This window comes from Narcine bancroftii, chromosome 5 (assembly GCF_036971445.1).
Source record: "Narcine bancroftii isolate sNarBan1 chromosome 5, sNarBan1.hap1, whole genome shotgun sequence".
In the NCBI taxonomy this organism is placed as follows: Eukaryota; Metazoa; Chordata; class Chondrichthyes; order Torpediniformes; family Narcinidae; genus Narcine; species Narcine bancroftii.
The window spans coordinates 202953167-202979217 of record NC_091473.1 but is presented as its reverse complement, the minus strand read 5'-3'; the positions used below and the strand labels follow the sequence as shown (position 1 = coordinate 202979217).

The 26051-nt window shown below is 45.1% G+C and overlaps 1 protein-coding gene and 1 long non-coding RNA gene across 2 annotated transcripts in view; one reads left to right on the top strand and one right to left on the bottom strand.

Moving 5' to 3' along the window:
• Positions 1-2775: 2775 nt before the first annotated feature.
• LOC138764601 (zinc finger protein 585A-like) overlaps positions 2776-26051 on the bottom strand; it is a 62021-nt gene continuing 38745 nt past the window's right edge. The window contains exons 3-5 of the mRNA XM_069940723.1: positions 23211-23827; positions 6252-7439; positions 2776-3808 (exon numbers count right to left, since the gene is read on the bottom strand). Coding sequence (XP_069796824.1) covers positions 6362-7439; positions 23211-23827 — 1695 coding nt within the window. The 3' untranslated portion in view covers positions 2776-3808; positions 6252-6361. The remainder of the gene's footprint in view (positions 3809-6251; positions 7440-23210; positions 23828-26051) is intronic.
• LOC138764604 (uncharacterized) lies at positions 7697-16988 on the top strand. Its single transcript, XR_011358226.1, has 3 exons — positions 7697-7809; positions 10459-10558; positions 16282-16988. It is a non-coding gene; the product is annotated as an uncharacterized lncRNA (long non-coding RNA).

The window sequence follows — 26051 nt, the reverse complement described above, 5'->3', positions numbered from 1 at the left end:
TGATTGTCACAATTCCCCTCTTCCTTGCGTAGTGGAAACAAAACTTGTGACCTTCACAATGCTTCCAAAAATACCCAGGCAAGGGTTAGACAAAATGACCATCAGAATGGTCATGATCCTAATGAAGCAATTCTCCTGCTTTCTTTATCCAGATATGGGTCAATCCAAAATGACCACTACAATGGTCACAATAGATTACTGTTCCCCCTGACAAGGAGAAAACAACAGAGGTGTCCATTTCGCACAAAGTCCTTTACTTGTATGTCTTGCAGATCTCTGGTTACTTATTAATCAATCTAGCTTCTTCAAGTATCTCAATCACATGATTTGCTTGATCAATAGTGAAATTTTTTCTGCTTCAATTTCCCAAAAACATAACTCATAAAGATATGACTTGTAAATGTCCCATCTGGTCTTTCGTCCTGAAATAACAACCATTGTTCCTGTGCTCTTCCAAACCATTAACTTTGTTTATGGTTCCTACTTCAAGGTACCTTCTGTCTGACCACAAGCTGTGGATGGTTTTGCTGTGAAAAGGTTTTGTTATGAAAGGTCTTCAGCCTGTCATAACTTTTAAAGAGGGGTTACTAAATAAAATGTAAGCTTGTAACACCTGTCTTAATGTCTACCGACCAGTTGCAGTTACATCAATAGAGATGCAGTGTTTTGAAAGGCTGGTGATGAGGCAGATCAGCTCCTGTCTGAGCAGTGAATGGATACATTCCAGTTCGCTTATCGTAGTAACAGGTCTACAGCGGATGCCATCTCACTGGCTCTACACAATGCCCTGGAACACCTGGACAGCAAAGATGCATTCACAGACTACAGTTCAGCATTTAACACCATCATCCTCTCAAAACTGATCAGCAAACTTCAAGACCTGGAGGTTAACACCCCACTGTGCAATTGGATCATGGATTCCCTCACCTCCAGATCACAATCAGTGAAGATCGGTAAGAACCTCTCCTCCACAATCTCCATCTATGCACCGCAGGTCTGCGTTCTTAGCCCCCTGCTATACTCACTTTACACCTCCGACTGTGTGATGCAGTATATGACAATATCACCATCTACGAATTTGCCAATGATGCCACTGTTGTGGGTTGTATAAAGGAACGGGACAAGTCAGCATACAGAAGAGAATTGAAAACTTGGTTGAATGGTGCTGTGAATGTCAGCTTGGACCGTAATAGAATAAAGAGCAGCAAACAACAATTTCCTTTATTCTGCCTTGTTAACGCTAGTGGGAGTGAGAGGTACAAAGAAAGAGTTCAGGAACTCGTTCTCTACTCTGAGCCCCACTCAAAGTATATGGAGGGTTCATCCCCATTTTTATACGCCTTCAAGAAAGGATCAGTGTGAGACCCTACAAGTTTCACACAGCTGACGAGACCTGTTTTTACAACAGGTTCCAGTGTGGTGCTTGAAGACAAACAGGCAGAAACAGGTTGTCCTTGGTGTTAGTTACTCTCTCACTATAACAATTTTCCCTTGCAACCGCTGCATCCGTGTCTGCCTGTCCCGCATCGGACTTGTCAGCCACAAACGAGCCTGCAGCTGACGTGGACATTACCCCTCCATTAATCTTCGTCCGTGAAGCCAAGCCAAAGATAACAAAGGGAAGGTCATTTTAGAAGGCATATTCTCACCTACGTTACAAGACAACTATATTCTCATCCAATTCATTAACCTTTTGTTAAGCATGCTCATCAAACTTATTCTTTCACAGTGCACCAACAACAACCTCGTACTAAATGTCACCAAAACTAAGGAGCTGATTGTTGACTTCAGCAAGAGAAAACCAGAGGTTAACGATCCAGTGATCGTTGGAGGATCAGAGGTGGAGAGGATGAGCGAATTTAAGTTCTTGGGAGTCACTATCTTGGAAAATCTTTCCTGGATGCAACACACCAATGGCATCGTGAAGAAAGTTCATCAGCATCTCAACTTCCTCAGGAGTTTGTGGAGGTTTGGTGTGTCATCACCCTGGCACATTTCCAGAGGTGTGGTGGAAAGTGTACTGACCAGCTGCAGCATGGTCTGGTAATGGGGACACCAATACCCTTGAACATAAAGCCCTCCAAAAGTAGCAGACACAGTCCAGGATATTACAGCCAAAACCCTACCCACTATCAAAAACATCTAAGGGAACAGCAGCAGCGATCATCAAGAACCCACCCAACCCAGCACACGCTCTGTTCTCGCTGCTGCCATCAGGAAAGAGGTGTAGGGGCGACAAGACTCGTGCTCCCAGGTTCAGGAACAGATGTTACCCCTCCACCATCAGACTCTTCAATGACAAACTCATTCAGGGAATAATTTAAGGACTCTGACTTGTGCACTTTATTGATTTTCTTTTTTATTGTCTCTGTATTGCAGTCAACTTGTTTACATTTGTTATCTGTTTACAGTTCTTTATTTGTTTACGTGTATGGGCTGTGTAGTTTTTTTTGCACTACCACTAAGTGGTAATTGTGCCACACCCGCAGAAAAAAAGAATCTCAGACTTCTACATGATGTTATGTACGTACTCTTGACAATATATCTGAAGTGTGCGTATGTGTGTATATAAATATATATTTTTTTTTAAAAAAAAATATATATATATAAGTAATATACATGTGTGCGATGTGTATGTATATATGTAGTACAGTATATATAAATCTGTATATGTAAAATATGCGTGCATATATAGTACAGTATATATAAGCGTGTGAGTGCATATATATATATATAAAGTGTCTTTGCATGTATAATATATATACAAAATGTCTGTGTGTGTGTATATATATATATATAAAATGTCTGTGTATAAATATATGTAAACTGTGTCTTTGTGTGTATACATATATGTCTTTTTGTGCATACATATATATAAAATGTGTGTGCGTGTGAATTAAAATTTAATTTTATTCCAAATTTAGACATACAGCATAGTAACAGGCCTTTTCGGCCCATGAACCCCTGCCGCACAATTAACACCCAAGTGAACTACAACCCCCAGTATGTTTTGAAGGGTGGGAGGAAACTGAAGCCCCTGGAGAAAACCCACAGAGACATGGGGAGAAGGTGCAAACTCCTTACATACAGTATGGGATTTGAACCCCGGTCCCGATCGCTCGCGCTGTAACAGCTTTATGCTAAAAGCGACACCAACCGTGCCATTCCCTAATAAATGGGGATGTGACCTCCTTCCCCCCCCCCCCATAGACACTCAAATGAAGTTCTGTTTTAAAATGGGCAACACATAAATGTTTATTTGGCAATAAAAATCAGAAAGAGAGGATCATACAGAGAGAGAGAAGCCACCTGTATGGCCTGAACCCTTGTGCATCCCATGATTTTTTAATTCTCCCGTTCTCATCAACTCCACCCCATTCCCCGCCCCCTGCTCCCAATTGATGTCCTGACGTGTATTTTTGGAACGTGTGAGAGGGTCGCGGGGAGAGCTTGCAAATACCACACAGAGTGTCCACTGACAGAATGGAAATGGGGAGGAGATGGGGCGTGGTTCCCAGATCTGTGAGGTGGCGCTTCATCACCTGCCGCGTAACATGGGCATGACGTTCAGCAGAAGTGGGGTGATACACAGGGTGGCAAATCTTCACAACATGGAAACAGGCCCTTTGGCCCATCTCAACCCTTGCCTGCTAATCGGTACAGTGGACAGACGTTTCGTATTCAGTAAGCATGTTGAAAATACTCAGGGAGTTGGTAATCCTGCAACTGCTCAGCCGCCACTCCACAGCCACATGGAGCATGAGAGTCACAGCAGGGAGACAGACTCCCTGCGACCCCCTCTAGATCTCTGGAAAAAAAACGGAAAATTAAGGATTGTAGGGTTAGATAAGAAAGTCTGCAGAGCCTGGGGGTCGTGTGCTACACACAAACATGCCGGAGAAATTCAACAGGTCACGCAGCGCCCACGGAAAGTAAAGGGAAATCAACGTTTCTGGCCTGGGGCTTTTTGTCAGTTGTGAGCAGAAACAGGGACCTGAATGAAAAAGTTGGGGGGGCGGGGAGGATGGGGTAGCGGGAGGAGCACAGGTAAAGGAGGAGGGTCAAAGATAACAAAAGCTGAGGACCAGGAAGTGTAGCTCTCTGATAGGAGAGGGAAGGGGGTGGGAGCTGGGGAAAATTAGTCTGAGGGGTGGGGAAAGAGGGAGACTCGAGGAGGGTTAATGGATATTGGAGAAGTTGATATTAATGCTATCTGGTTGGTGAGTGCTCAGACTGCATAGAAGGAACTGCTCCTCCAATTGGTGGGTGGGCTCAGGTTTGACAGTGCACGAGTTCCCCTCCCTCCCTCTGCACCTTTTCATTCAGACATCTGTCCATTGTTGCTTTTGCCTGACGAAGACCCCAGGCCTGAAACATCAGTTAGCCTTGACTTCCTGTGGATTCTGTGTGACCTGCCGAGTTTCTCCAGCCCGTTTGTGTATGGCACCAGAGAAACAAGGTTGCCCTTCCTCCAATCGAACCAATCTCTCTGTAACTCAGCTGCCTGCACTGCATCACCTGCAAATGCATAGACTTGCTCGAGAGCTCAAAAAAAAAATCTTTTTGTTCTACCTTCACAATAAATGTGAACCTCAATACATTCCCATTGTTTGGCTTCAGATTCCAGCGTCTGCAGACTCCTGTGTCTCCATATTCCCAGCCTTATTGACCCTCACACTGATCGGTGCCATTCTTTGGGGAGATATTCTGTCCCCAGCTGCTTCATACCCCAGTGTAGCCTGATGGACTCGGACTCCCACTCCTGTGCCGATCAATCCTGGTTTCTGCACTTCCCACTCCAATCCTGATCCATCCCTGGTTTCTGCACCTCCCACTACAGTCCTGATCCATCCCTGGTTTCTGCACCCTTCCCTCTAACTCCAGTTCTGATTCATACCTGGTTTCCATTTCACCCCCTTCCATCCTCTCACTCCTGCCTCATGCTGATCAATAATAGATTTATCCCACACCTTCCATTCTCCCTGTCCTGATCCACTACTGGTTTTCACACTCACCCCTCCACTCCTGTCTTGATCCATCCCTGGTCTCTAACCCACCCTCTTCTCTTCTGCAAGTCCCCAAGGAACCATCAGTCTGCCCTCTAGCCCTTTCATTTGTCACCAGTCATACCTTGAACTGTTAAGTATATTTACAACTGACTATGACCACAAAGACCTGAGGAAAAGGGATCACCTCAGATGAGACACCAATGATCTCTCCTCCAACTGCCCCATCACCCACAGCCCACCCCAACTTTGTCTACACCTCCCTACCCCATCCTAAGCTCATCACCACCCCACCCCCACCTGTCAGGCAGAAGAAACACAAGCTTGAAACACAAACCTCTAGGTTCAGGACAGCTTCTTTCCTGCTATTATTTGTTCTTAAACTGTTCCTCTCAGATATTAATGAAATTAAAGACAATTTCCAAATAGTTAATTTACAGAATGAAATAGAAAATGAGGGAAGACATAGCATGCAAACCACATGGCGCCGCTCTACAAGGGGCAAAGATATACAGGTTGAGTACCCCTTATCCGAAATGCATGGGACCAGAAGTGTTTCGAATTTGGAACACCATTTAAAAAACGCACTCATTTACTCAGACTTAAAGATACATTACAAATATTTACATCTGCACAAATTAACAGAAGTAGACATGTATTCAAAAATCTACACTCAATATTTCACTGTGTCCAATACATCCCATTCTCTGTACATATTATCTTATGGGACCATGGACGAAAAAAGTTTTGGATTTTGGGTCATTTCACATTTCGGTTAAGGGGTACTCAACCTGCGTGACCAACGTTCGAGCCCGAGTCCTTTGTCAAGGTACGAGGTGCACTGGTGGGACAGTAGAAGAGAAAAAAAATGCTGAGAAGTGATGGTTGAGAGGGTAGCTCTCTGACAGGAGAAGGAAAGGGGGATGGGGAGCTAGAGGAATGGGGAAAGAGAGAGGCTCATAATTTATTGTCGAGAAACCATTCAAAACTCAGTTTCCCTGAAACTGTCTGGGATTTCGAGGGAACTTTCAACCCAATGAAACCAAACTGCAAAATGAGGTGGAGTCCAGCAGCAAAGATGGGTTTCGGTGAAGCCAATTCAGCAGACAAGGAAAAAATATTCCAACAGTTCATTGTAAATACTGCCTTGCACAGGGCTGCATCGAAATATTACAGAACCTTTCTTGACTTTAGACGCAGAGGATTAAAAATAATTAAAACAGATCCAGAATATCGAATTCTCACCCAGTTAGGAGGCTATTAAAATCAGTGAGCATCAGCTGCAGAAGTCGAATTCCCACTGCCATCTGTTGTTTCAGCAAATGAAACATTTCTTGATTTCATACACAAAGAACTTAACGCTGATGTCTCAGGAGATTAGATGAGTGAGTAAAGCCCTTCCCACAGTCAGAGCAGGTGAACGGACGCTCCCCAGTGTGGATACGCTGGTGTATCTCCAGGTTGAAAGAGCGAATGAATCCTTTCCCGCACTCCGAGCAGATGAATGGCCTCTCCCCAGTGTGGATCCGCTGGTGTCTCAACAAGGTCGACGACTCGGTAAACCCCTTCCCGCATTCTAAGCAGGTGAAGGGCCTCTCCCCGGAGTGGATCCGCTGGTGTCTCAGCAAGGTGGACAATTTGATGAACCCCTTCCTGCACTGTAGGCAGGTGAAGGGTCTCTCCCCAGAGTGGATCCGCTGGTGGGTCACCAGGTGAACAGCCTGAGTGAAACCCTTCCCGCAGTCGGGGCAGGTGAATGGTTTCTCCAAGCTGTGGACCCGCTGGTGAATCAACAGGTGCGTTGACTGAGTGAATCTCTCCCCGCACTGAGAGCAGACGAACGGCCTCTCACCGGTGTGGACCCGCAGGTGCCTCTGCAGGTTGGATGACCTAATGAACGCCTTCCCACACACCGAGCAGGTGAAGGGTCTCTCCCCAGTGTGGATCCTCTGGTGGGTCAGCAGGTTCGACGATCGAATGAAACCCTTGCCACACTCAGGGCAGGTGAAGGGCCTCTCCCCGGTGTGGACCCGCTGGTGCCTCAGCAGGGTCGACGACTCAGTGAAGCCCTTGCCGCACTCCAGGCAGGTGAAGGGCCTCTCACCCGAGTGCATCCGCTGGTGGGTCACCAGGTGGACAGCCTGAGTGAAGCCCTTGCCGCACTCGGGGCAGGTGAAGGGCCTCTCGCCAGTGTGGATCCGCCGGTGGATCAGCAGATGCGTGGACTGGGTGAAGCCCTCTCCGCACTGGGGACAGACAAATGGCCTCTCCCCGGTGTGGACCCGCTGGTGCCTCAGCAGGTTGGAGGAGTCTATGAAGCCCTTGCCGCAGTAGGAGCAGGTGAAGGGCCTCTCGCCGGTGTGGATCCGCTGGTGCTTCATCAGGTCACTGGATCGTTTGAAGCCTTTGCCGCAGTCGGAGCAGTGAAACGGGTCCATGATGGACGGGGGCGGTGGGGCCACCGGGACGGGGTTGACTCCTTCCCCAGACACCCTCAAGACCCCCTTTCCCCGCCCGGCCGACGCTCCGGAAGCTGGGGCGGCTCCTCAAATCCACGCTCAAGCCGAGGCCCCGGCCGTCCGGGTGGGACTGGAGAACTGGGGAGGGGGGGTGGGTGGCGGCCGCCGTCCTGGGACGGTCGCGGGACCCTGCACTTCACCGGCAGCACTCGCCCATCCACAGAGCCGCCATCGACCTGGCCGGGCATGCGCTGCGGTGAACCTACGCACGCGCGCCGTGCGCTGGTGGCGAGTGCTGACGCGCGGTGCAGCATGGGAATCGGGAGGTCGCCATTGAAGCCGAGGTAGGGGGTGAATGGAAATAGGAGAACTCCAATTTGCCGTCTGCTTGTAGAGCGGTGAAACGGAATAGAATGTGTTCCTCCAATTAATCCTACTGTCCCCCACTCTCCCCACAGCGCTGTGTTGGTCCCACACTGATACCTACTTAAAAAGTTTACAGGTATACTGCTGTATCCCATATGCCTTTGCTACGTCTATATGGAGGACCATCGCCTTCCCAAGATCGTATTATATGGCGAGCTCTCCACTGGCCACCGTGACAGAGGTGCACCAAAGAAAAGGTACAAGGACTGCCTAAAGAAATCTCTTGGTGCCTGCCACATTGACCACCGCCAGTGGGCTGATAACGCCTCAAACCGTGCATCTTGGCGCCTCACAGTTTGGCGGGCAGCAGCCTCCTTTGAAGAAGACCGCAGAGCCCACCTCACTGACAAAAGGCAAAGGAGGAAAAACCCAACACCCAACCCCAACCAACCAATTTTCCCTTGCAACCGCTGCAATCGTGTCTGCCTGTCCCGCATCGGACTGGTCAGCCACAAACGAGCCTGCAGCTGACGTGGACTTTTTACCCCCTCCATAAATCTTCGTCCGCGAAGCCAAGCCAAAGAAGAATATGGTGTTTGCACAACATTGCTGAAACGCCCATTTTCACAGAACGTATCATATATGGGTTACCAACGTTCCCGGTCGGGCCCCTTTGTCAGGTGTACGGAGGCACCGGCGTTAACACAGAGCGAGTGATGAGAGAGGCACTCGGAGAACTCCCTTCAAAGAGAGGAGGCGAACTTCTTCAGAATGGTCGTCCCTGAGAGAGACTCCGCAGTTAGAGCAGCTGAATAAACATTTGCAGACGCCGGGATCCAGTGCGAAACACACTGTTTCTGGAGAAACTCGGCAGGTCACGCAGCAGTTAAGGGCGACCAACATTCTGGGCCTTGGACCTTCTTCAGGTCCGACCAAAAACAGGCTGGCGCCCGAATAAAGAGGTGACAGGACTTGTTACCGGGGCAACGCCGTGACAACCAGCGATCGGGACCGGGGTTCGAATTCCATTCTGTCTATGTCTGCGTGAGTTTTCCCGGGGGCTCCGGTTTCTTCCCACCCTCCAAATAGTACTGGGGGGGGGGGGGGGGGGGGGGGGGGGCTGGAGGTTCATTGGGCGGCACAGACCAGGACAGTCAGGCTTGGAAATAGCTTCTTCCATCAGGCTGTGAGATTAAACAGAATCCTGTAACCGAGGATATTATCTCAAAATATTCAGATACATTTACTATAAATTGTATGCTTACATGCATTTATATTATATGCTGTGCAATGTGTTCTGAGAAATGCTGTTTTGCCTGGTTAAAAAAAGTCAGATGAGTTTAATTTAAAAAATTAGACATGCAACACTGAGAAAGGCCAATTCCCCAGGCCGCCCAATTTAGATCCAATTAACCAACAACCCTTAGTACGTTTCGAATGGTGGGAGGAAATCGGAGCCCCCAGGGAAACCCCACCTTACAGTCAGCGCGGGATTTTAACCCCTGACCCGACCACTGGCGCTGTAAAGGTGTTGCGCTAACCACGCTGCCCTGCTTTGACCTATCCTGTCAAGCACCTCCAAGTACTCTGTAACATCATCCTTGACAACCGACTCCCACCCATTGGCGTCAGGCTAACTGGCCCATAATTTCCTTTCTGCTTCCTCCCTCCTGTCTTAAATAGTGGGGCGACATTTGCAATATTCCGGTCCTCTGAGATCATACCAGAATCTATTGATTCATGAAACATCATTACCAATGCCTCTACAATCTCAACTGCTACCTCCTTCAGGACCAGACAGTGCAATCCATCTGGTCCAGGAGACTTCTCCACCATTGCACCATTCATACAAATATACAAAAATTCAAATACAAAGAAAAAATAAAGACAAAATATTAAAAAATAGTAATATTATTCTCCCCCCCCCCCTCACCAACTACACTATCCTAACTCTCTCCGCACCCCTCGTAGCCTTACAAAAAATTATACATTTATAATCAAATAATCAGTGTGCCAACTCTTTACATGCTTTTACTTAAGATCAATAGCCACGTGTTCCAATATAACCTCTACATTTTAACAAAAATCTGTTTCTTAGTTATGTTCTGCAAGTTTTAAAAAACTTCCCATTCCTCGATCTTCCCAGTAATTTTTGCCGTCTGCTTTCACTGTCAACTTTGACGTCCCCAGTCAGCCACTGTTGTGAATTTTTCCATGAGAATATTTCCTCTTTTTTGGTCTGTGTTTATCCTGCATCTTCCCCATTTCTCAAAGAAACTCCATCCATCCATTGCTGCTCTGTCGTCTTTTCTACTCGTTCCCCTTTCCGATCTACTTTGGCCACTTCCTCTCTCATGCCACTGTAATTCCCTTTATTCCACTTGTGACAGAGTACATAGAAATATTTTTGGGAGACAAATTGGGAAAGGTTAGAGTAGGTTACATACAAACACTTTAACACAGATCTTATTTGAAAATACTGGAGACATCATGTCCAGAGTGACTGATCAGAAACTTTGACGAGTGCCTATGGAGACTTCACAAGTAGGTGTCAATTGGACTGATGTGGTGGAATTAAGGAACTATTGTCTTTAAAGCAACTTGTGGCTTCTCACATCTTTTTGCAGGAGCTTTGAAGAGGGCTGGAGAGAGGTCACTGATGGGTTCTTGTTTACCTAAAAGAAACAGATGAACAAGAATGCTGGCTCGTATTGTTTGCTGGAGAAGGTGATGTGGTTTTGCAAGCAGAGTGATTCAGTTAGGCTGTCTCAGAGTGTGTGTGTGAGAGAGAGAGAGAGAGAGAGAGAGAGAGACTCTGATGGGGTATCAGCCAGCAAGAGCAGAAGTTCCAGTATGGAAGATGGCCTAGTCACAGCCCTTGTGGTTCATGCAAGAGCAGAGGACTGGCTGTCCAATGTTTCAATTGGAATAAGTGAAACTCAAAGGAACTCTGTCGTGACCAGAAAGGAAGAGGTCGTCAACTGGAGAACCCTGATGGGGCAAATTTCATCAGCAAGACACTGAGGTGACTGAGGAAAGTACCTCACTTGTGGATGTCCTGGAACATCACAGTTCTCTCTGAAAATCTACAAGAACCTTCCAGAGCAGTAACCATTTACCTTTCGAGCACCAAAGCCTGGTGAACTTGAAACATGCTAAATTCTGTGCACAGTTTAAGAATTGCCTGCAATCAGTGAACCAAATAACTTTTTTTTGTAAACTTTATTTAAAACTTTTAAAAACAATGTAAAATCAATACCTCAAAAAAAGTTTTTATATAATACAAATAATAGTAAACCCCGTCCCCAAAGCCAGCCCCCTCAAGGGATGCCAAAGAAACATAAAACATATACAATATTTAAAGATATTTCCAAACCCATATATTCTAAATAAGATGACAACATTTTAACAAAAATTATTTTCATGTAAATTATATGTTATTTTCTCCAAATAAATTCAAGATTTCAATTAATTATGTCAATGTACTATATTAATCTCTACATTGTCTTCCAAGTAATTGCTACACATTTTCGTGCCACAGATAACGCCAAACGTACAAATGCTATTTGAAACTTATCCAACCCCAAACCAGTCAAAGAAACCATATAACCCAACAAAAAAAATCTCTGGATCTAATGGTAATTTAATTTTAAATAGTTTCTCCAAAACCAACCTAACTTTTTTCCCCCAAAGTGGTTGTATCTGTCGGACTCTGGCTTTACCTTACTCTTAATTTAGTCTATGTGTAGTCTGAGTCCAGCGTGTTCTTTGAATGAAGTGATAGGAGAAAGTATTCGGTTCAACAGTCAATTTATTACACAGCACAAGAATAAAACTTAACAGAGCTCTGGGTCACTCATTAGTTCATAGGTCACCTGCACAGTGAGCTACTCCCCAAGACTGACCCCTATTGTCCAGTTGGTTCAGTTTATATAGGTCAACCTTATCATACAGAACAAAAGTTGGCTTCCTTTGCTAGATTTCATTATCATACAGAACAAAAGTTGTCTTCCTTTGCTAGATCTTTTTGCATAAGGGTTATCACAAGTCATCTCCTGTTTTGCAGATATCTGGGGTGTAGCACTCCCATCTTAATCCTCCAGGCCAGACTATCCCGTTATGTTGATCAGAAATTAATTCATCCCCAGATATCTCTAATCACCATTCTGTTCTTGTCCTGCCAATTTCTGCTGTTCTCTTTAACACCTCCTCCTGCCTTAATCTTCCTCCTAGACTTGTTTTCCATTCCCTTTGTTTCTTACAGGCCATTCTTTGTTCTGATCTGGCCTGTGTCTCCTGTGCTACTCACCACCTCATTTAGTTTGAGCATTCCTCCTAAATTGTTTTATGCATTTCCTCTCCCTGTATTTTGGAGAGACAATTTTGCTCAGCCAACTTTGCTCCCTGCTGTGATTGCCACTTAATCACATTCCTTTTTCCCTGAACCATGCAGTAAATATACACTTATTAATTAATCATTTATTTCATACTGTTTTAACCCCTAGATTCCAACATATCCTATTACAAGACCAAACTGCATGCAAAAAAAGTTCCAGCACTTAACCCACATCTAAAACAGAATCCGAATTACTAAATCCGTATTTTTTCAATTTCTCAGGAGTCAAATATAACTGATGCAAAAAATTATAATTAACCAAACCATATCCTACATTAGTAAATTTAGTTACCCCTTCATGACACATAACCTCCCAATCCTCTTGAGGTATAACATTAGTTAAATCGCTTTCCCATTTATTTCTAGATTTCTCTAAATTTGGTTTATCCATAGTTTCCTGTAATAATCGATACATATCTGAAATACAATCTCTCTTTGGTATAAAGGGATTCAAATTTCATTAACTTGGGTAAACTCATCTTTACCATAATTATCCCTTATCAAAGTTCTAAGTTGGTAATACACAAATAAAGAATTTACCGATAAACCAAATTTCTCCCTCAATTGATTAAAAGAAACTGTTCTTCTTCAACACAATCCTGAATCACTTTTATACCCTGAAAATACCATATCTTTAAATACCTAGTAAACATTGAAAAAGGAATAAGCTGATTTTGATATAATGGAGTTTGAATTGATAATTTACCCTTTGTTCCTATAACATCATTTCTTTTAACCCATATCTTGAACAAATGTTTTAATACTGGCATATCATATCCCTGCAATAAATTCAAATTCCACTTATATATAAACTGGTGAACATCAAACTCAGATATACAGGCTAACTCCACCTTGGCCCAACTAGGAGACTGATTAATATCCATCATTCTACTAACAAACTTCAACTGTGCAGCTTCGTAATAATTTTAAAAGTGAGGCAACTGGAGTCCACCTAATACATATTTCCATGTCAAATTCAGTAAAGCTACTCGAGCTAATTTTCCCTTCCATAAAAATTTCCTCACCGCCTTATTCAAATCCTGAAAAAAACCCTTTGAAAGTAAACATGGTATTGATTGAAATAAGTATTGAATACGAGGAAAAATATTCATTTTAATACAATTTACTCGACCTATTAATGTTAGTGGAAAATCCTTCCATTTAATCAAATCAATTTTTAATCTTTTTAATAAAGATACATAATTTCACTTGTATAAAGATTGATAGTTTGCATTCACAGTTACCCCTAAATATTTAATTTTATCAGACCATCTTAATTTTATAATATTTTTACACTCTTTATAATCCCCTTCCAAAATTGGCAATATCTCACTCTTATTCCAATTCACCTTGTACCCAGATAGCTCCCAAAATTGAACTAAACATTCTTGTAAATATTTCAAAGACTCTTCTGGATGTGTCAAATAAATCAATACATACATCATCAGCAAATAAATTAATCCTATATTCAGCATCTTATCCCTTTAACCTTATCATTCTGTCGCATTGCCTGAGCTAATGATTCAATGACCAATGCAAACAAGGCTGATGACAATGGACAACCTTGACGAGTTGATCATGATAATTTAAATGGCAGAGGTTTGGCCATTCGTCACCACCCTAGCAATTGGATTTTTATACAATGCCTTAACCCAACCAATAAAAAATGGGCCGAAATTAAACTTCTCCAACACCTTAAATAAAAAAATCCATTCAACCCTGTCAAAAGCTTTTTCTGTATCAAGTGCAACCACCATTGTTTGTTTGGGATGCTGTCTCGATGCATTGATCAACATTATCAATCTAAGAATATTATCAGACGCACATCTATTTTTAACAAGACCTGTTTGACCTGTATATACCAACTGAGGTAAGTATTTAGCAAGTCTATTTACCAATACTTTAGTCACTATTTTATAATCCACAATTAATAAAGAAATTCGTCAATACAAAGCTACATTCAATAGATCTCTAACTTTCTTTGGAACTGTAATTATCGCATTTGAACAAGATTCCGGTAGTGACTGATCTTCAGTTATTTGTGGCAACACGTCCATAAATATAGAAGATAAATCTTCATAAAACACTTTAATAAAATTCCACTGAAAATTGTCATCACCTGGCGACTTTCCATTTGGCACCTCTTGTATAGTTTCTTTAATCTCAAAGTCTGCAAACGGAGCTTCTTCCTCCCCCAAAACTGGTAAATTTAACGTAGATAAGAAGGATTCAATAGAACCATCATCCTGATTTCCCTCAGAAGTATACAATTTCTGATAGAATGAATAAAATTTGTCATTGACTTCCTGAGGTTCAAAGGTAACTATTGAATTCTTTTTAACAGAATTAATAGTTCTCGATAGTTGTTCCATTTTTAATTGCCAAGCTAATACCTTATGAGCCCTCTCACCCAACTCATAATAACATTGCTTAGATCTTTGAATTAATCGCTCATACTGATACGTTTGTAAAATATTATAACGTAATTTCAACTTAGTTAATGCTGCTTTCTTCTGTAACCTTCTTCTGAAGTTCCTTTTCCAACTCAGTAATTTGTTTCTCCAACGCCAAACTTTCTGCCAGATACTGTTTTTTTTTAAAAAACTTTCGTAGAATAACTAATAATTTGGTCACGCAAATATGCTTTTAAGGCATCCCACATTACAAAATTACTACTAACTGAATTAGCATTTTTCAGCCAAAATTAAAGCAATCTGTTCCTTTACAAAAGTAATAAACTCTGGTTTCTTCAATAACATTACAATAAATCTCCACCGGTAAGTTGATTGCAACACCTCGGAATCTACACAATAAATAACATAGAATGATCGGATATAACCCTACTCTTATATTCAGCCTGCACTACTCTAGCTTGCAAATTTGCCAAAATCATGTACAAATTTATTCTAGAAAATGAATCATGTCTAGATGAATAAAAAGTCCTTTTCTGTCGGATTTATCCTCCTCCAAATTTCAACTAAATTCAATCTTTCATCAAAGATCCCATTTGTATCGCCATCTTTGATTTCCTTATACTTTTCAGAGATCTATTCAGTAATAGATCCAAAACACAATTAAAATCTCCTCCAACCAAAATATTTTCATTGGCCTGATTTAATGTTAAGAAAGCCTCAGATATAAATCGATCATCATCCACATTAGGTGCACAAATATTCAACAATGTCCATGGTTCTGCAAAGATTTTACAATTCACCATCAAAACCCGACCAGCAGTCTCCATAAATGATTCCAACTCAAATGATAGTTTCATATGAATCAAAATTGCTACACCCATTGCCTTAGAATTAAAAGAAGAAGCAACCACATATCCAACCCAATCTCTCTTCAATTTTAAAAGCTCTTTTTCAGTCAAATGTGTTTCTCGTAGAAAGACAATATCAACTTTTTTTTTAATATAAGCCAATACATGTTTACATTTAATCGGATTATTCAATCCCTGTACATTCAAAAAATTTATGAATGTAAAGATCAAATGGAACAAAACAGAGAATGGAAAAAGTGGAGGACTCTTTTGTGGGTTGGGAGATCCAGAAGAAGGAACTGTTAAAAAAGATTGATTCTCTAGAAAATTAAGGTCGGGGGAATAATGTAAAAACAGTATGTCTTCCAGAAGATATTGAAGGTTCAGACCCGGTGAAATTTTTCAAGAAGTGGATTCCCGATGTGCTGGGTGGTGAATTTTTTCTGATGGTCTGGAATTGGACCGGGCACATAGGGCGTTGAGGAAGAAGCCAACCACCACGTAGTTTTGATTCGCTGCTTGAGATACCAGGATAGAGAAATTATATTGTGGATTGCAATTCAAAAGGCTTGACAAAACCAGACTCCAATGATGCAATAGAGTATTTTTTTAATGCTGATTTGAGTCAATAAATTATTTAGAGAATTTAATTCAGCTAAAGAAGTACAGTGGAGAAAGGGTTATAAATTTGTTTTTCGTTATCCTGTTGTATTGAAAATTTTTATGGAAATTTTCAGTCACAATTTTTTGAGAATGATCATGATGCATTAATCTTTGCTAATTCATTGCCAGATTTACGAGGAAGTGGACCATCACCATTATCGTCACCTAAAAGGAGGGTAAATGGGAATGAGAAGAAAGGGAAGAATGGAAAGAAGGTTGATTTGACACAGTCTTCTTGACACTGAAGATCCGGAACAGTCATTGGGACTGGAATCACTGGGCTGAATGTGTACTTTGGAATAGTTTGACTGGGAGGGGGGGCTTTTGATAGTCATCTGCCACTAGTGGGTTTTACCACACCCAGATTTTTGGGGAGTTACTGCACTATTGTCATTTGTGACAGAGAACTTTTTTGTTAGTTGAAGGTTCTTTTTATATACAAGAGGGGAAGGGTTACTTTATTTAGAAGAGTTTTTTTTTTTGCAAGGGGAGCAATATTCTGTAATAGCGTGAAGACTTTATTGCTAGGGCAAAGAGATGTCTAATTTGAATTTTGCAACTTTTAATGTTCAGGGATGAAATAATCCAAAGAACTTTTCTGAACTTATACCCACATTATACACACATGCCTTTAGAATTAGAAGGGGGTTCGGTTAGGTAAGTTAATAGAGATAAGTTAAAGTTTGATTCTATTTTCATGTTTAAAGATAATTCAAAGCAACTTTTGTCCTGGTGAATATCTATTGCTGTTGGGTTTTGGGGTCCTCTGGGCTTGTAACACTCTGAAATACCAACACATCTGACTTTAGTTTCTCTATTAAAAATCTCAAATTGAACTCATTAGTTGTGATCCTTTATACTAGTAAGGGACTAAATAAGGTGGGAAGTGAGTGGGAAGGTTGAGAATCACTGCTCTAGATCCAATTGTTACTGAAATATTTTGCTTGGGAAAAATGGTCATTGGCCCATTTTTTTTGGAGTTTGGAGTTCTGAAAGTCAATGAGGTTCGGTTAAAATAGTGCTTTTCAAACTTTTTCTTCCCACCCACATCCCACCTTAAGCAATCCCTTACTCATCACAGAGCACCGATGGCAGAGGAAGTACTTAAAGTGGGATGTGAGTGTAAAGAAAAAGGTTGAGAACCACTGCTCTAAGCACTCTAATCACCTCGGGTGCATCACGTCTCATAGGCTTTTGAATTCTCTCCGGCAATCCATTCCTAACCTGGTTTCCCCATCGATTTGCATGTTAAAATCCCTCATGACTGCCATAACATTGTCCTTCTGACATACAGGTCAGGTCACTCATCTGAGCGCTACTGTACCATGTAACCCAGCGCTACTGGTACCATGTAACCCAGCGCTACTGGTACCATGTAACCCAGCGCTACTGGTACCATGTAACCCAGCGCTACTGGTACCATGTAACCCAGCGCTACTGGTACCATGTAACCCAGCGCTACTGGTACCATGTAACCCAGCGCTACTGGTACCATGTAACCCAGCGCTACTGGTACCATGTAACCCAGCGCTACTGGTACCATGTAACCCAGCGCTACTGGTACCATGTAACCCAGCGCTACTGGTACCATGTAACCCAGCGCTACTGGTACCATGTAACCCAGCGCTACTGGTACCATGTAACCCAGCGCTACTGGTACCATGTAACCCAGCGCTACTGGTACCATGTAACCCAGCGCTACTGGTACCATGTAACCCAGCGCTACTGGTACCATGTAACCCAGCGCTACTGGTACCATGTAACCCAGCGCTACTGGTACCATGTAACCCAGCGCTACTGGTACCATGTAACCCAGCGCTACTGGTACCATGTAACCCAGCGCTACTGGTACCATGTAACCCAGCGCTACTGGTACCATGTAACCCAGCGCTACTGGTACCATGTAACCCAGCGCTACTGGTACCATGTAACCCAGCGCTACTGGTACCATGTAACCCAGCGCTACTGGTACCATGTAACCCAGCGCTACTGGTACCATGTAACCCAGCGCTACTGGTACCATGTAACCCAGCGCTACTGGTACCATGTAACCCAGCGCTACTGGTACCATGTAACCCAGCGCTACTGGTACCATGTAACCCAGCGCTACTGGTACCATGTAACCCAGCGCTACTGGTACCATGTAACCCAGCGCTACTGGTACCATGTAACCCAGCGCTACTGGTACCATGTAACCCAGCGCTACTGGTACCATGTAACCCAGCGCTACTGCTACCATGTAACCCAGCGCTACTGGTACCATGTAACCCAGCGCTACTGGTACCATGTAACCCAGCGCTACTGGTACCATGTAACCCAGCGCTACTGGTACCATGTAACCCAGCGCTACTGGTACCATGTAACCCAGCGCTACTGGTACCATGTAACCCAGCGCTACTGGTACCATGTAACCCAGCGCTACTGGTACCATGTAACCCAGCGCTACTGGTACCATGTAACCCAGCGCTACTGGTACCATGTAACCCAGCGCTACTGGTACCATGTAACCCAGCGCTACTGGTACCATGTAACCCAGCGCTACTGGTACCATGTAACCCAGCGCTACTGGTACCATGTAACCCAGCGCTACTGGTACCATGTAACCCAGCGCTACTGGTACCATGTAACCCAGCGCTACTGGTACCATGTAACCCAGCGCTACTGGTACCATGTAACCCAGCGCTACTGGTACCATGTAACCCAGCGCTACTGGTACCATGTAACCCAGCGCTACTGGTACCATGTAACCCAGCGCTACTGGTACCATGTAACCCAGCGCTACTGCTACCATGTAACCCAGCGCTACTGCTACCATGTAACCCAGCGCTACTGCTACCATGTAACCCAGCGCTACTGCTACCATGTAACCCAGCGCTACTGCTACCATGTAACCCAGCGCTACTGCTACCATGTAACCCAGCGCTACTGCTACCATGTAACCCAGCGCTACTGCTACCATGTAACCCAGCGCTACCCGTCAGGTGGTCGGCGACTAAAGCAGATCCCCCATCAGGCTAGACACCCTGCAGGATGAAAAGCAAGGCTTGTCAAAGGGTAGACGAAACCTCTTGTAGGGTCAACACCTATCTAGCAAACACGAACCGTGAAATGTGGAAAGGGCATCCCTAGTGCATCAAAGCTTGGTCTGGTCATTCACTGCAACAGATCCTGCCCCCAGCCATCTTGGTCCTCACCACGTTGCTGAATCCAGGAGGGGATGTCGAGAGGGTGAGTCTGGACCTGTGCAACACCATCTCACTCAATCACACTACTCCTTTCAGTGAAGTGGGGCATCCTCATATCAAAACCCATACACTGACTGAAAGGACCCATCATCATCCTATGGAACGGATTGTCCAGAAGAAGGGCCCTTCTGTCACACCTTTTCTATTTGTTATTGTAGTTTGTTGTCCATATCCCGGCTAGTTTTGAGGTCTGAATGTAACTGCCAACACAGTCTTTTTACACTTGGAATTTCTTAACTTGATAAGTCAGGGGAACAGGTAGGAGATTCTGTGGCTGCCAAACAGACTCCAGGATTGCGTGTTCAAGGTGGCCATCGCTGGATTGCACGCAGTGCCTGGAGCTGGGGGAGGGCAGCGCAGGAAGGCGGTGCAATGATTCTACACCTTCTGATCCCATGCCACTTCTTCCTAATGATTTAACGCTGTTCCTTACCAACAGAGCCACGCCACCCCCTCTGTTTACCTGCCTGTCCTTTCGATACATTGTGTATCCCTGGACATTCAGCTCCCAATGACATCCATCCTTTAGCAACAGCTCTGAAATGCCCACAACATCATACCTGCCTAAATGTAGTTGTATTACAGGTCATCACTTTATTTCTTTATCTTGTATGCATTTAAGTACAAAACCTTTAGCCCTTTATTTGTTCCTTTTGACTGTGTTCCTGTTACATTGCCACTCACCCCACTGGATGCAATTTTTCATCTTCCTCTGCACATTGACCCCCCACCCCTCTGACAACCTAGTTTACACCCCCTCACCCACCCACAACACCATTAGCAAACCTCCCTGCCAGGATATTGGTTCCCCTCCAGTTCAGGTACAACCCGTTCCCACTTTTGTGCAGGTCACCCCTTCCCCAAAACAGGTTCCAATGATCTAAGAACATTAAACCCTGCCCCCTGCACCATCTCTTCACCCAATCATCTGTCTGCACCGTCTTCCTGTGCTGCTCTTCCCCAGCTTGTGGCACCGCGAGTAATCCAGCGATGGCCACCTTGAACATGCAATCCTGGAATCTGTTTGGCAGCCACAGAATCTCTTACCTGTTCACCTGACTTATCAAGTCCCATCACTATTGCTCTACCCGACACCTGAGGCTCAGAGCCGACCATGGCTGCTGCTCAGATAGCTCATTCCCTCCCCCCACCACCACCCCCAGCAGAATCCAAAGGGGTTTACTTGTAACTAATGGCCACAGGGGTACCCTGCACTTCCTGCATGTTGCTTTTTCTCTCCTGACTGTCATCCAGCCTCCTGCCCCTGTAACTCCTGTCTATCACGAATGATCCAGACCTAATCCAGTTCCAATTCATTAACCTGGTCTGTCAGGAGCTCCAGCTGGATGCACCTTGCAGATGTGGACATCGGGGACACAGCTGGCTTCCCCGATTGTCCACAATCTGCAAGAGGGGCACGTCCCTGCCCTGGCTACCGTTCCCTCTGTCTATTACAGAGAGAAGAGTTAGAAAAGCCTGTCTTTACCTTGCCTCAATTCTTGCACCTCCAAAGCCTCTCTAGTCAAAGTCACACTCCAACACTGGGCCACTCACTTGCTGCCCACTCTGCTTTGGCTTCCCTCCCTTTCATTGACTGTAGCTAATTGGCCAATAGAGAAATTTAAACAAACCTACCTCCCCCACTGCTTTTTAAATGTTCCTCTCATTCACAGTCTCGCTCTCACAGACCCTGACGAGATCTCCTACCCTGCTTTCTGTGACCAAATCAGCTGTTGTCTTACCCAAAATCCAGTGGTGACCACACTCAAAACATCGTTAATGGCTAAAATGGTGCATGGGATGCCCTGAGGGTGGAGGGAGTTATAGAGCCTTTCTTCAGTTGGAAGGGAGAACCCGTGTCCTTGGCTCAGTGGTCCATTGCAATGACTGGATCTTGCACCCAGTTCCTTCCTCAATCCAAGAGAGGTTTTGCTTTCCACCAGGCCCTCTCCCAATTCTTCCTTTGACCTGCTTCCTGATTACTCACCCAGATCCAGTGCGGGTTTTGCTTTACCCCAGAGCAGCTCCCTGATCCTGCTACAGGTTATGCTTCCTACCATTCCTGCTCTGATCCCACTCTGGACCCGGTGCAGGTTTTGCACTCTACCAGGTCTGCTCCCTAGTTTGGATTCCCACCAGGCCCATTCCCTGATTCCCTCTGATCCAGTTCTGGTTTTGCTTTCCAACAGCCCCGCTCTTATCCCTCTCTGGACTTGATGCAGGTTTTGCTTGCTGTCGGGACCACTCGCAGATGCATTTCTCTCACAATGCCCACTGCCATTACATGCACAACTGGTGCGCTGTGCTCTGCGTGAGGGTGACCATCATCTGGGACCTTCCCAGGAAGGACACTCTTGGCACTGTTCTGTTCACAACAGGGTCCCTGATTATGGATCAGTTGTCCTCTCCTGTCTTCAAAACATTTCCCACACCATTCCTCCTCCCACACTGATTCCCTTCTCTCAAAGGTTACAGGGAGAAGGCAGGAGAATGGGGCTGAGAGAAAGAATACAGCACTCATGATCCAAACGGCAGAGCACACTTAATGGGCCAAACAGACCAATTCCTACTTTTGCATCTAGTGATCTGCACCCTTAACTGTTTTCCATATTTGCAGCACAATCCTGAAGTGCCTGGGGGTGACAGGTTCTTAAATCTGTTGGATATCTTTCCTTCCCAAAACACTCTGATGCAAGTGCCAAACTCTTGGATTCCCCTTGTAAAACACAAGGAGAGTAAAAGCTTCTTGAGATTTCCCTGGATACCGAGGGATTAAGGTCAAGTTCATTAACATCTTACTGTACATATACAAACCTGATGAACCAGCCTTTCTCTGATCACGGTGACACACACAATACACAGCACAGAATATCTCATGAATAAATAACCATATAATAAAAATTTATGTGTGTATACACGTGTATAAAAGTGTGTATGTGTATATATATATGTATGTATATGTGCGTATGTGCATGTGTATATGTGTGCATGTATATAGATACAAGTGTGTATATGTATTTTATATAAAATACATATATAATTAAGTGTGTTTATGTGTGTATGTACTGTTTATGTACATGTGTGTGTACTCAACCTGCATGACCAACATTTGAGCCCGAGTCAGTAGTCAAGGTTCAAGGTGAACTGGTGGGAGAGGAGAAGAGAAAAAAAGCTGAGAAGTGATGGGGAAGAGGGTCGCTCTCTGACAGGAGAAGGAAGGAAAGTGGGATGGGGAGCTGGAGGAAAGTAGAGGGATGGGGAAAGACAGAGAGAGAGAGGTTAACTTATTTGTTATTATTGCACCAGCTGCTTCACGACTTGACTTGTCTGAATGGCATGCAAACATAAGCTTCTTTTTGCTCTATATTGACATTAAACCTTTCAAAGTTCAGTTTGCCTGAAACCATCTGGGATTTCGAGGGAACTTTCAACCCAATGAAACCAAACTGCAAAAAGAGGTGGAGCCCAGCGGGAAAGATGGATTTCGGTGAAGCCAACTCAGCCAACAAGGAAAAGAGAAACACAAGAATATTTCAACAGTTCACTGTAAATACTGTACAGGGCTACATCGAAATAATACAGAAGCCTTCTTGGCTTTAGATGCAGAAGATTACAAATAATTACAACAGATCCAGAATATCGAATTCTCACCCAGTTAGGAGGCTATTAAAATCAGTGAGATCAGCTGCAGAAGCCGAATTCCCGCCGCTGTCTGTTGTTTCAGCAACTGAAACATTTCCTCATTTCATACACAAAGTACTTAACGCTGACATCTCCAGAGATTGGATGAGTGAGTCAGAGCAGTTGAACAGTCGCTCCCCGGTGTGGACCCGCTGGTGCCTCAGCAGGTGCGTAGATTGGTTGAAGCCCTTGCCGCAGTGGCAACAGGTGAAGGGCTTCTCGCCGGTGTGGACCCGCTGATGCCTCAGTAGGCTGGAGGAGTTGATGAAGCCCTTGCCGCAGTGTGAGCAGGTGAAGGGCCTCTCCCTGGTGTGGACCCGCTGGTGCTGCAGCAGGTCACCGGATCGTTGGAAGCGTTTGGTGCAGTTGGAGCAGGGGAAGGGCCTCTCCCCGGTGTGGACCCGCTGGTGCAGCAGCAGGTCACTGGATCGTTGGAAGCGTTTGGTGCAGTCAGAACAGGGGAAGGGCCTCTCACCAGTGTGGATCCGCCGGTGTTTCAGCAGGTGCGTGGACTGGGTGAAGCCCTCCCCGCACTGGGGGCAAACGAAGGGCCTCTCTCCGGTGTGGACCCGCTGGTGCTTTAGCAGGTTGGATGAGTCTATGAAGCCCTTGCCACAGTGGGAGCAGGTAAAGGGCCTCTCCCCGGTGTGGACCCGCTGGTGCCTCAGCAGGTTGGATGAGTCTATGAAGCCCTTACCGCAGTGGGAGCAGGTGAAGGGCCTCTCCCCGGTGTGGACCCGCTGGTGCTTCTTTAGGTCACCGGATCGTTTGAAGCCTTTGCCGCAGTCGGAGCAATAAAACGGGTCCATGATGGACGGGGGCGGTGGGGCCACCGGGACGGGGGCGACTCCTTCCCCAGACACCTTCAAGGCCCCCTTTCCCCGCCCGGCCGATGCTCCGGAAGCTGGGGCGGCTCCTCAAATCCACGCCCGAGCCGAAGCACCGGCCCTCCGGGTGGGACTGGAGAACCGGGGAGGGGGGTGGGTGGCGGCCGCCGTCCCGGGACAGTCGCGGACCCTTCACTTCACCGGCATCGTTCGCCCGTCCATGAAGCCGCCATGGACCTGGCCCGGCATGCACTGCGCGGAAACCGCACATGCGCGGTGCAAGGGCGCCAAGCGCTGGGGCGAATGCTGACGCGCGGTGCAGCATGGGAATCGGGTGGTCGCCATTGTAGCCGGATCGCAGACTCTGTCTGATGGGCGAAAAACAGAAAATTTTAAAAAGTGAAGTTAGAACCTGAAATTAAAACAGAACTTCCTGGAAAAAGAAAACCATGGTTCCCTGAGGGTTAATGTCATGTCAGCAGAATGAGGAATATTTACGTTGCAATAAAGAACGTGCTGGGGAAACTCAACGTCCATGGGCACGAAAAGGCAACCAACATTGCAGAAACGCCCAGTTTCACAGAACGTATCGTACATGGGTTACCAATGTTTCTGGACGGGGTCCTTCATCAGGTGTACGGGGGACATCAGCGATAACAGTGGTGAGAGAGGCACTCGGAGAACTCCCTTCAAAGAGAGGAGGCGAACTTCTTCAGAGTGGTCGTCCCTGGAAGAGACTCCGCAGTCGAGCAGCTGAATGAACATCTGCAGACGCCGGGATCCAGTACGAAACGCAACGGTGATGAAGAGAAACTCGGAAGGTCACGCAGCATCCATCAGATGTCAAGAGTGACCTACGTTCTGGACCTTGGCCTTTCTTCAGGTCCGACCGAAAACAGGCTGGCGCCCGAATAAAGAAGTGGCAGGACTTGTTACCGGGGCAACGTCGTGACAGAGCCAGCGATCGGAACCGGGTTACGAGTTCCACGCTGTCTCTGTCTGCGTGGGTTTTCCCGGGGACTCCGGTTTCCTCCCACCCTCCAAAACGTTCTGGGGGGCTGTAGGTTCATTGGGGGGCACATACCAGACAGCTGGGCTTGGAAATAATTTCTTCCATCAGGCTGTGAGATTGAACAGTATCCTGTAACCGAGGAAATCATCTCAAAATATTCAGATATATTTATTGTAACTTATATGCTTAAATGTATATATGATTATTATATGCTGAGCAATGTGTATTCAAAAAAAATGCTGTTTTGTCTGGTTTAAAATGTACAATCAGATGAGTTTCATTTAAAAATTAGACATACAAACACTGAAAGAAGCCAATTCCCCAGGCCCCCCAATTTAAACTCAATTAACCTTGGTTTGTTTTGAACGGTGGGAGGAAACCGGAGCCACCAGGGAAACCCCACGCAGACACGGGGAGAATGTACAAACTCCTTACAGACAGCGCGGGATTTGAACCCATTACCCGACCGCTGGTGCTGTGAAGGTGTTGCACTAACCATGCTGCCCTATTTGTCCTATCCTGTCACTCATCTCCAAGTACTCCATAACTTCATCCTTGACAACCGACTCCAACATCTTCCCAACCACTGGCATCAGGCTAACCGGCCCATAATTTCCTTTCTGCTGCCTTGCTCCCGCCTTAAATAATGGGGTGACATTTGCAATATTCCAGTCCTCTGAGATCATACCCAGAATCTATTGATTCCTGACAGATCATTACCACTGCCTCTACAATCTCAACGGCTATCTCTTTCCGGACCAGTGCAATCCATCTGGTCCAGGAGACTTCTCCACTCTTGCACCATTCCGCTTTCTGAGCACCTTCTACCTTGGAATAGGAACTGCACTCACTTCCCTTCCCTGAATCCCTTCAACATCTGGTATCTGCAGACTGATGTAAAATACTCATTTAGTTCCTCTGCCAACTCCTTGTCACCCACTATTATTTCACCAGCATCATTTTCTCATGGTCCTATATCAACAATCACCCCTCTTTTACTCTTTCTCTACTTGCAGGAACTTTTTCTAACCTTTCTGATATGATTTACTATCTTACTTTCATACTTCATCTTATGAGTTTCTTAATTGCATTCTGCGAGTTTTTAAAAACTTCCCAGTCCTCGACCTTCCCAGT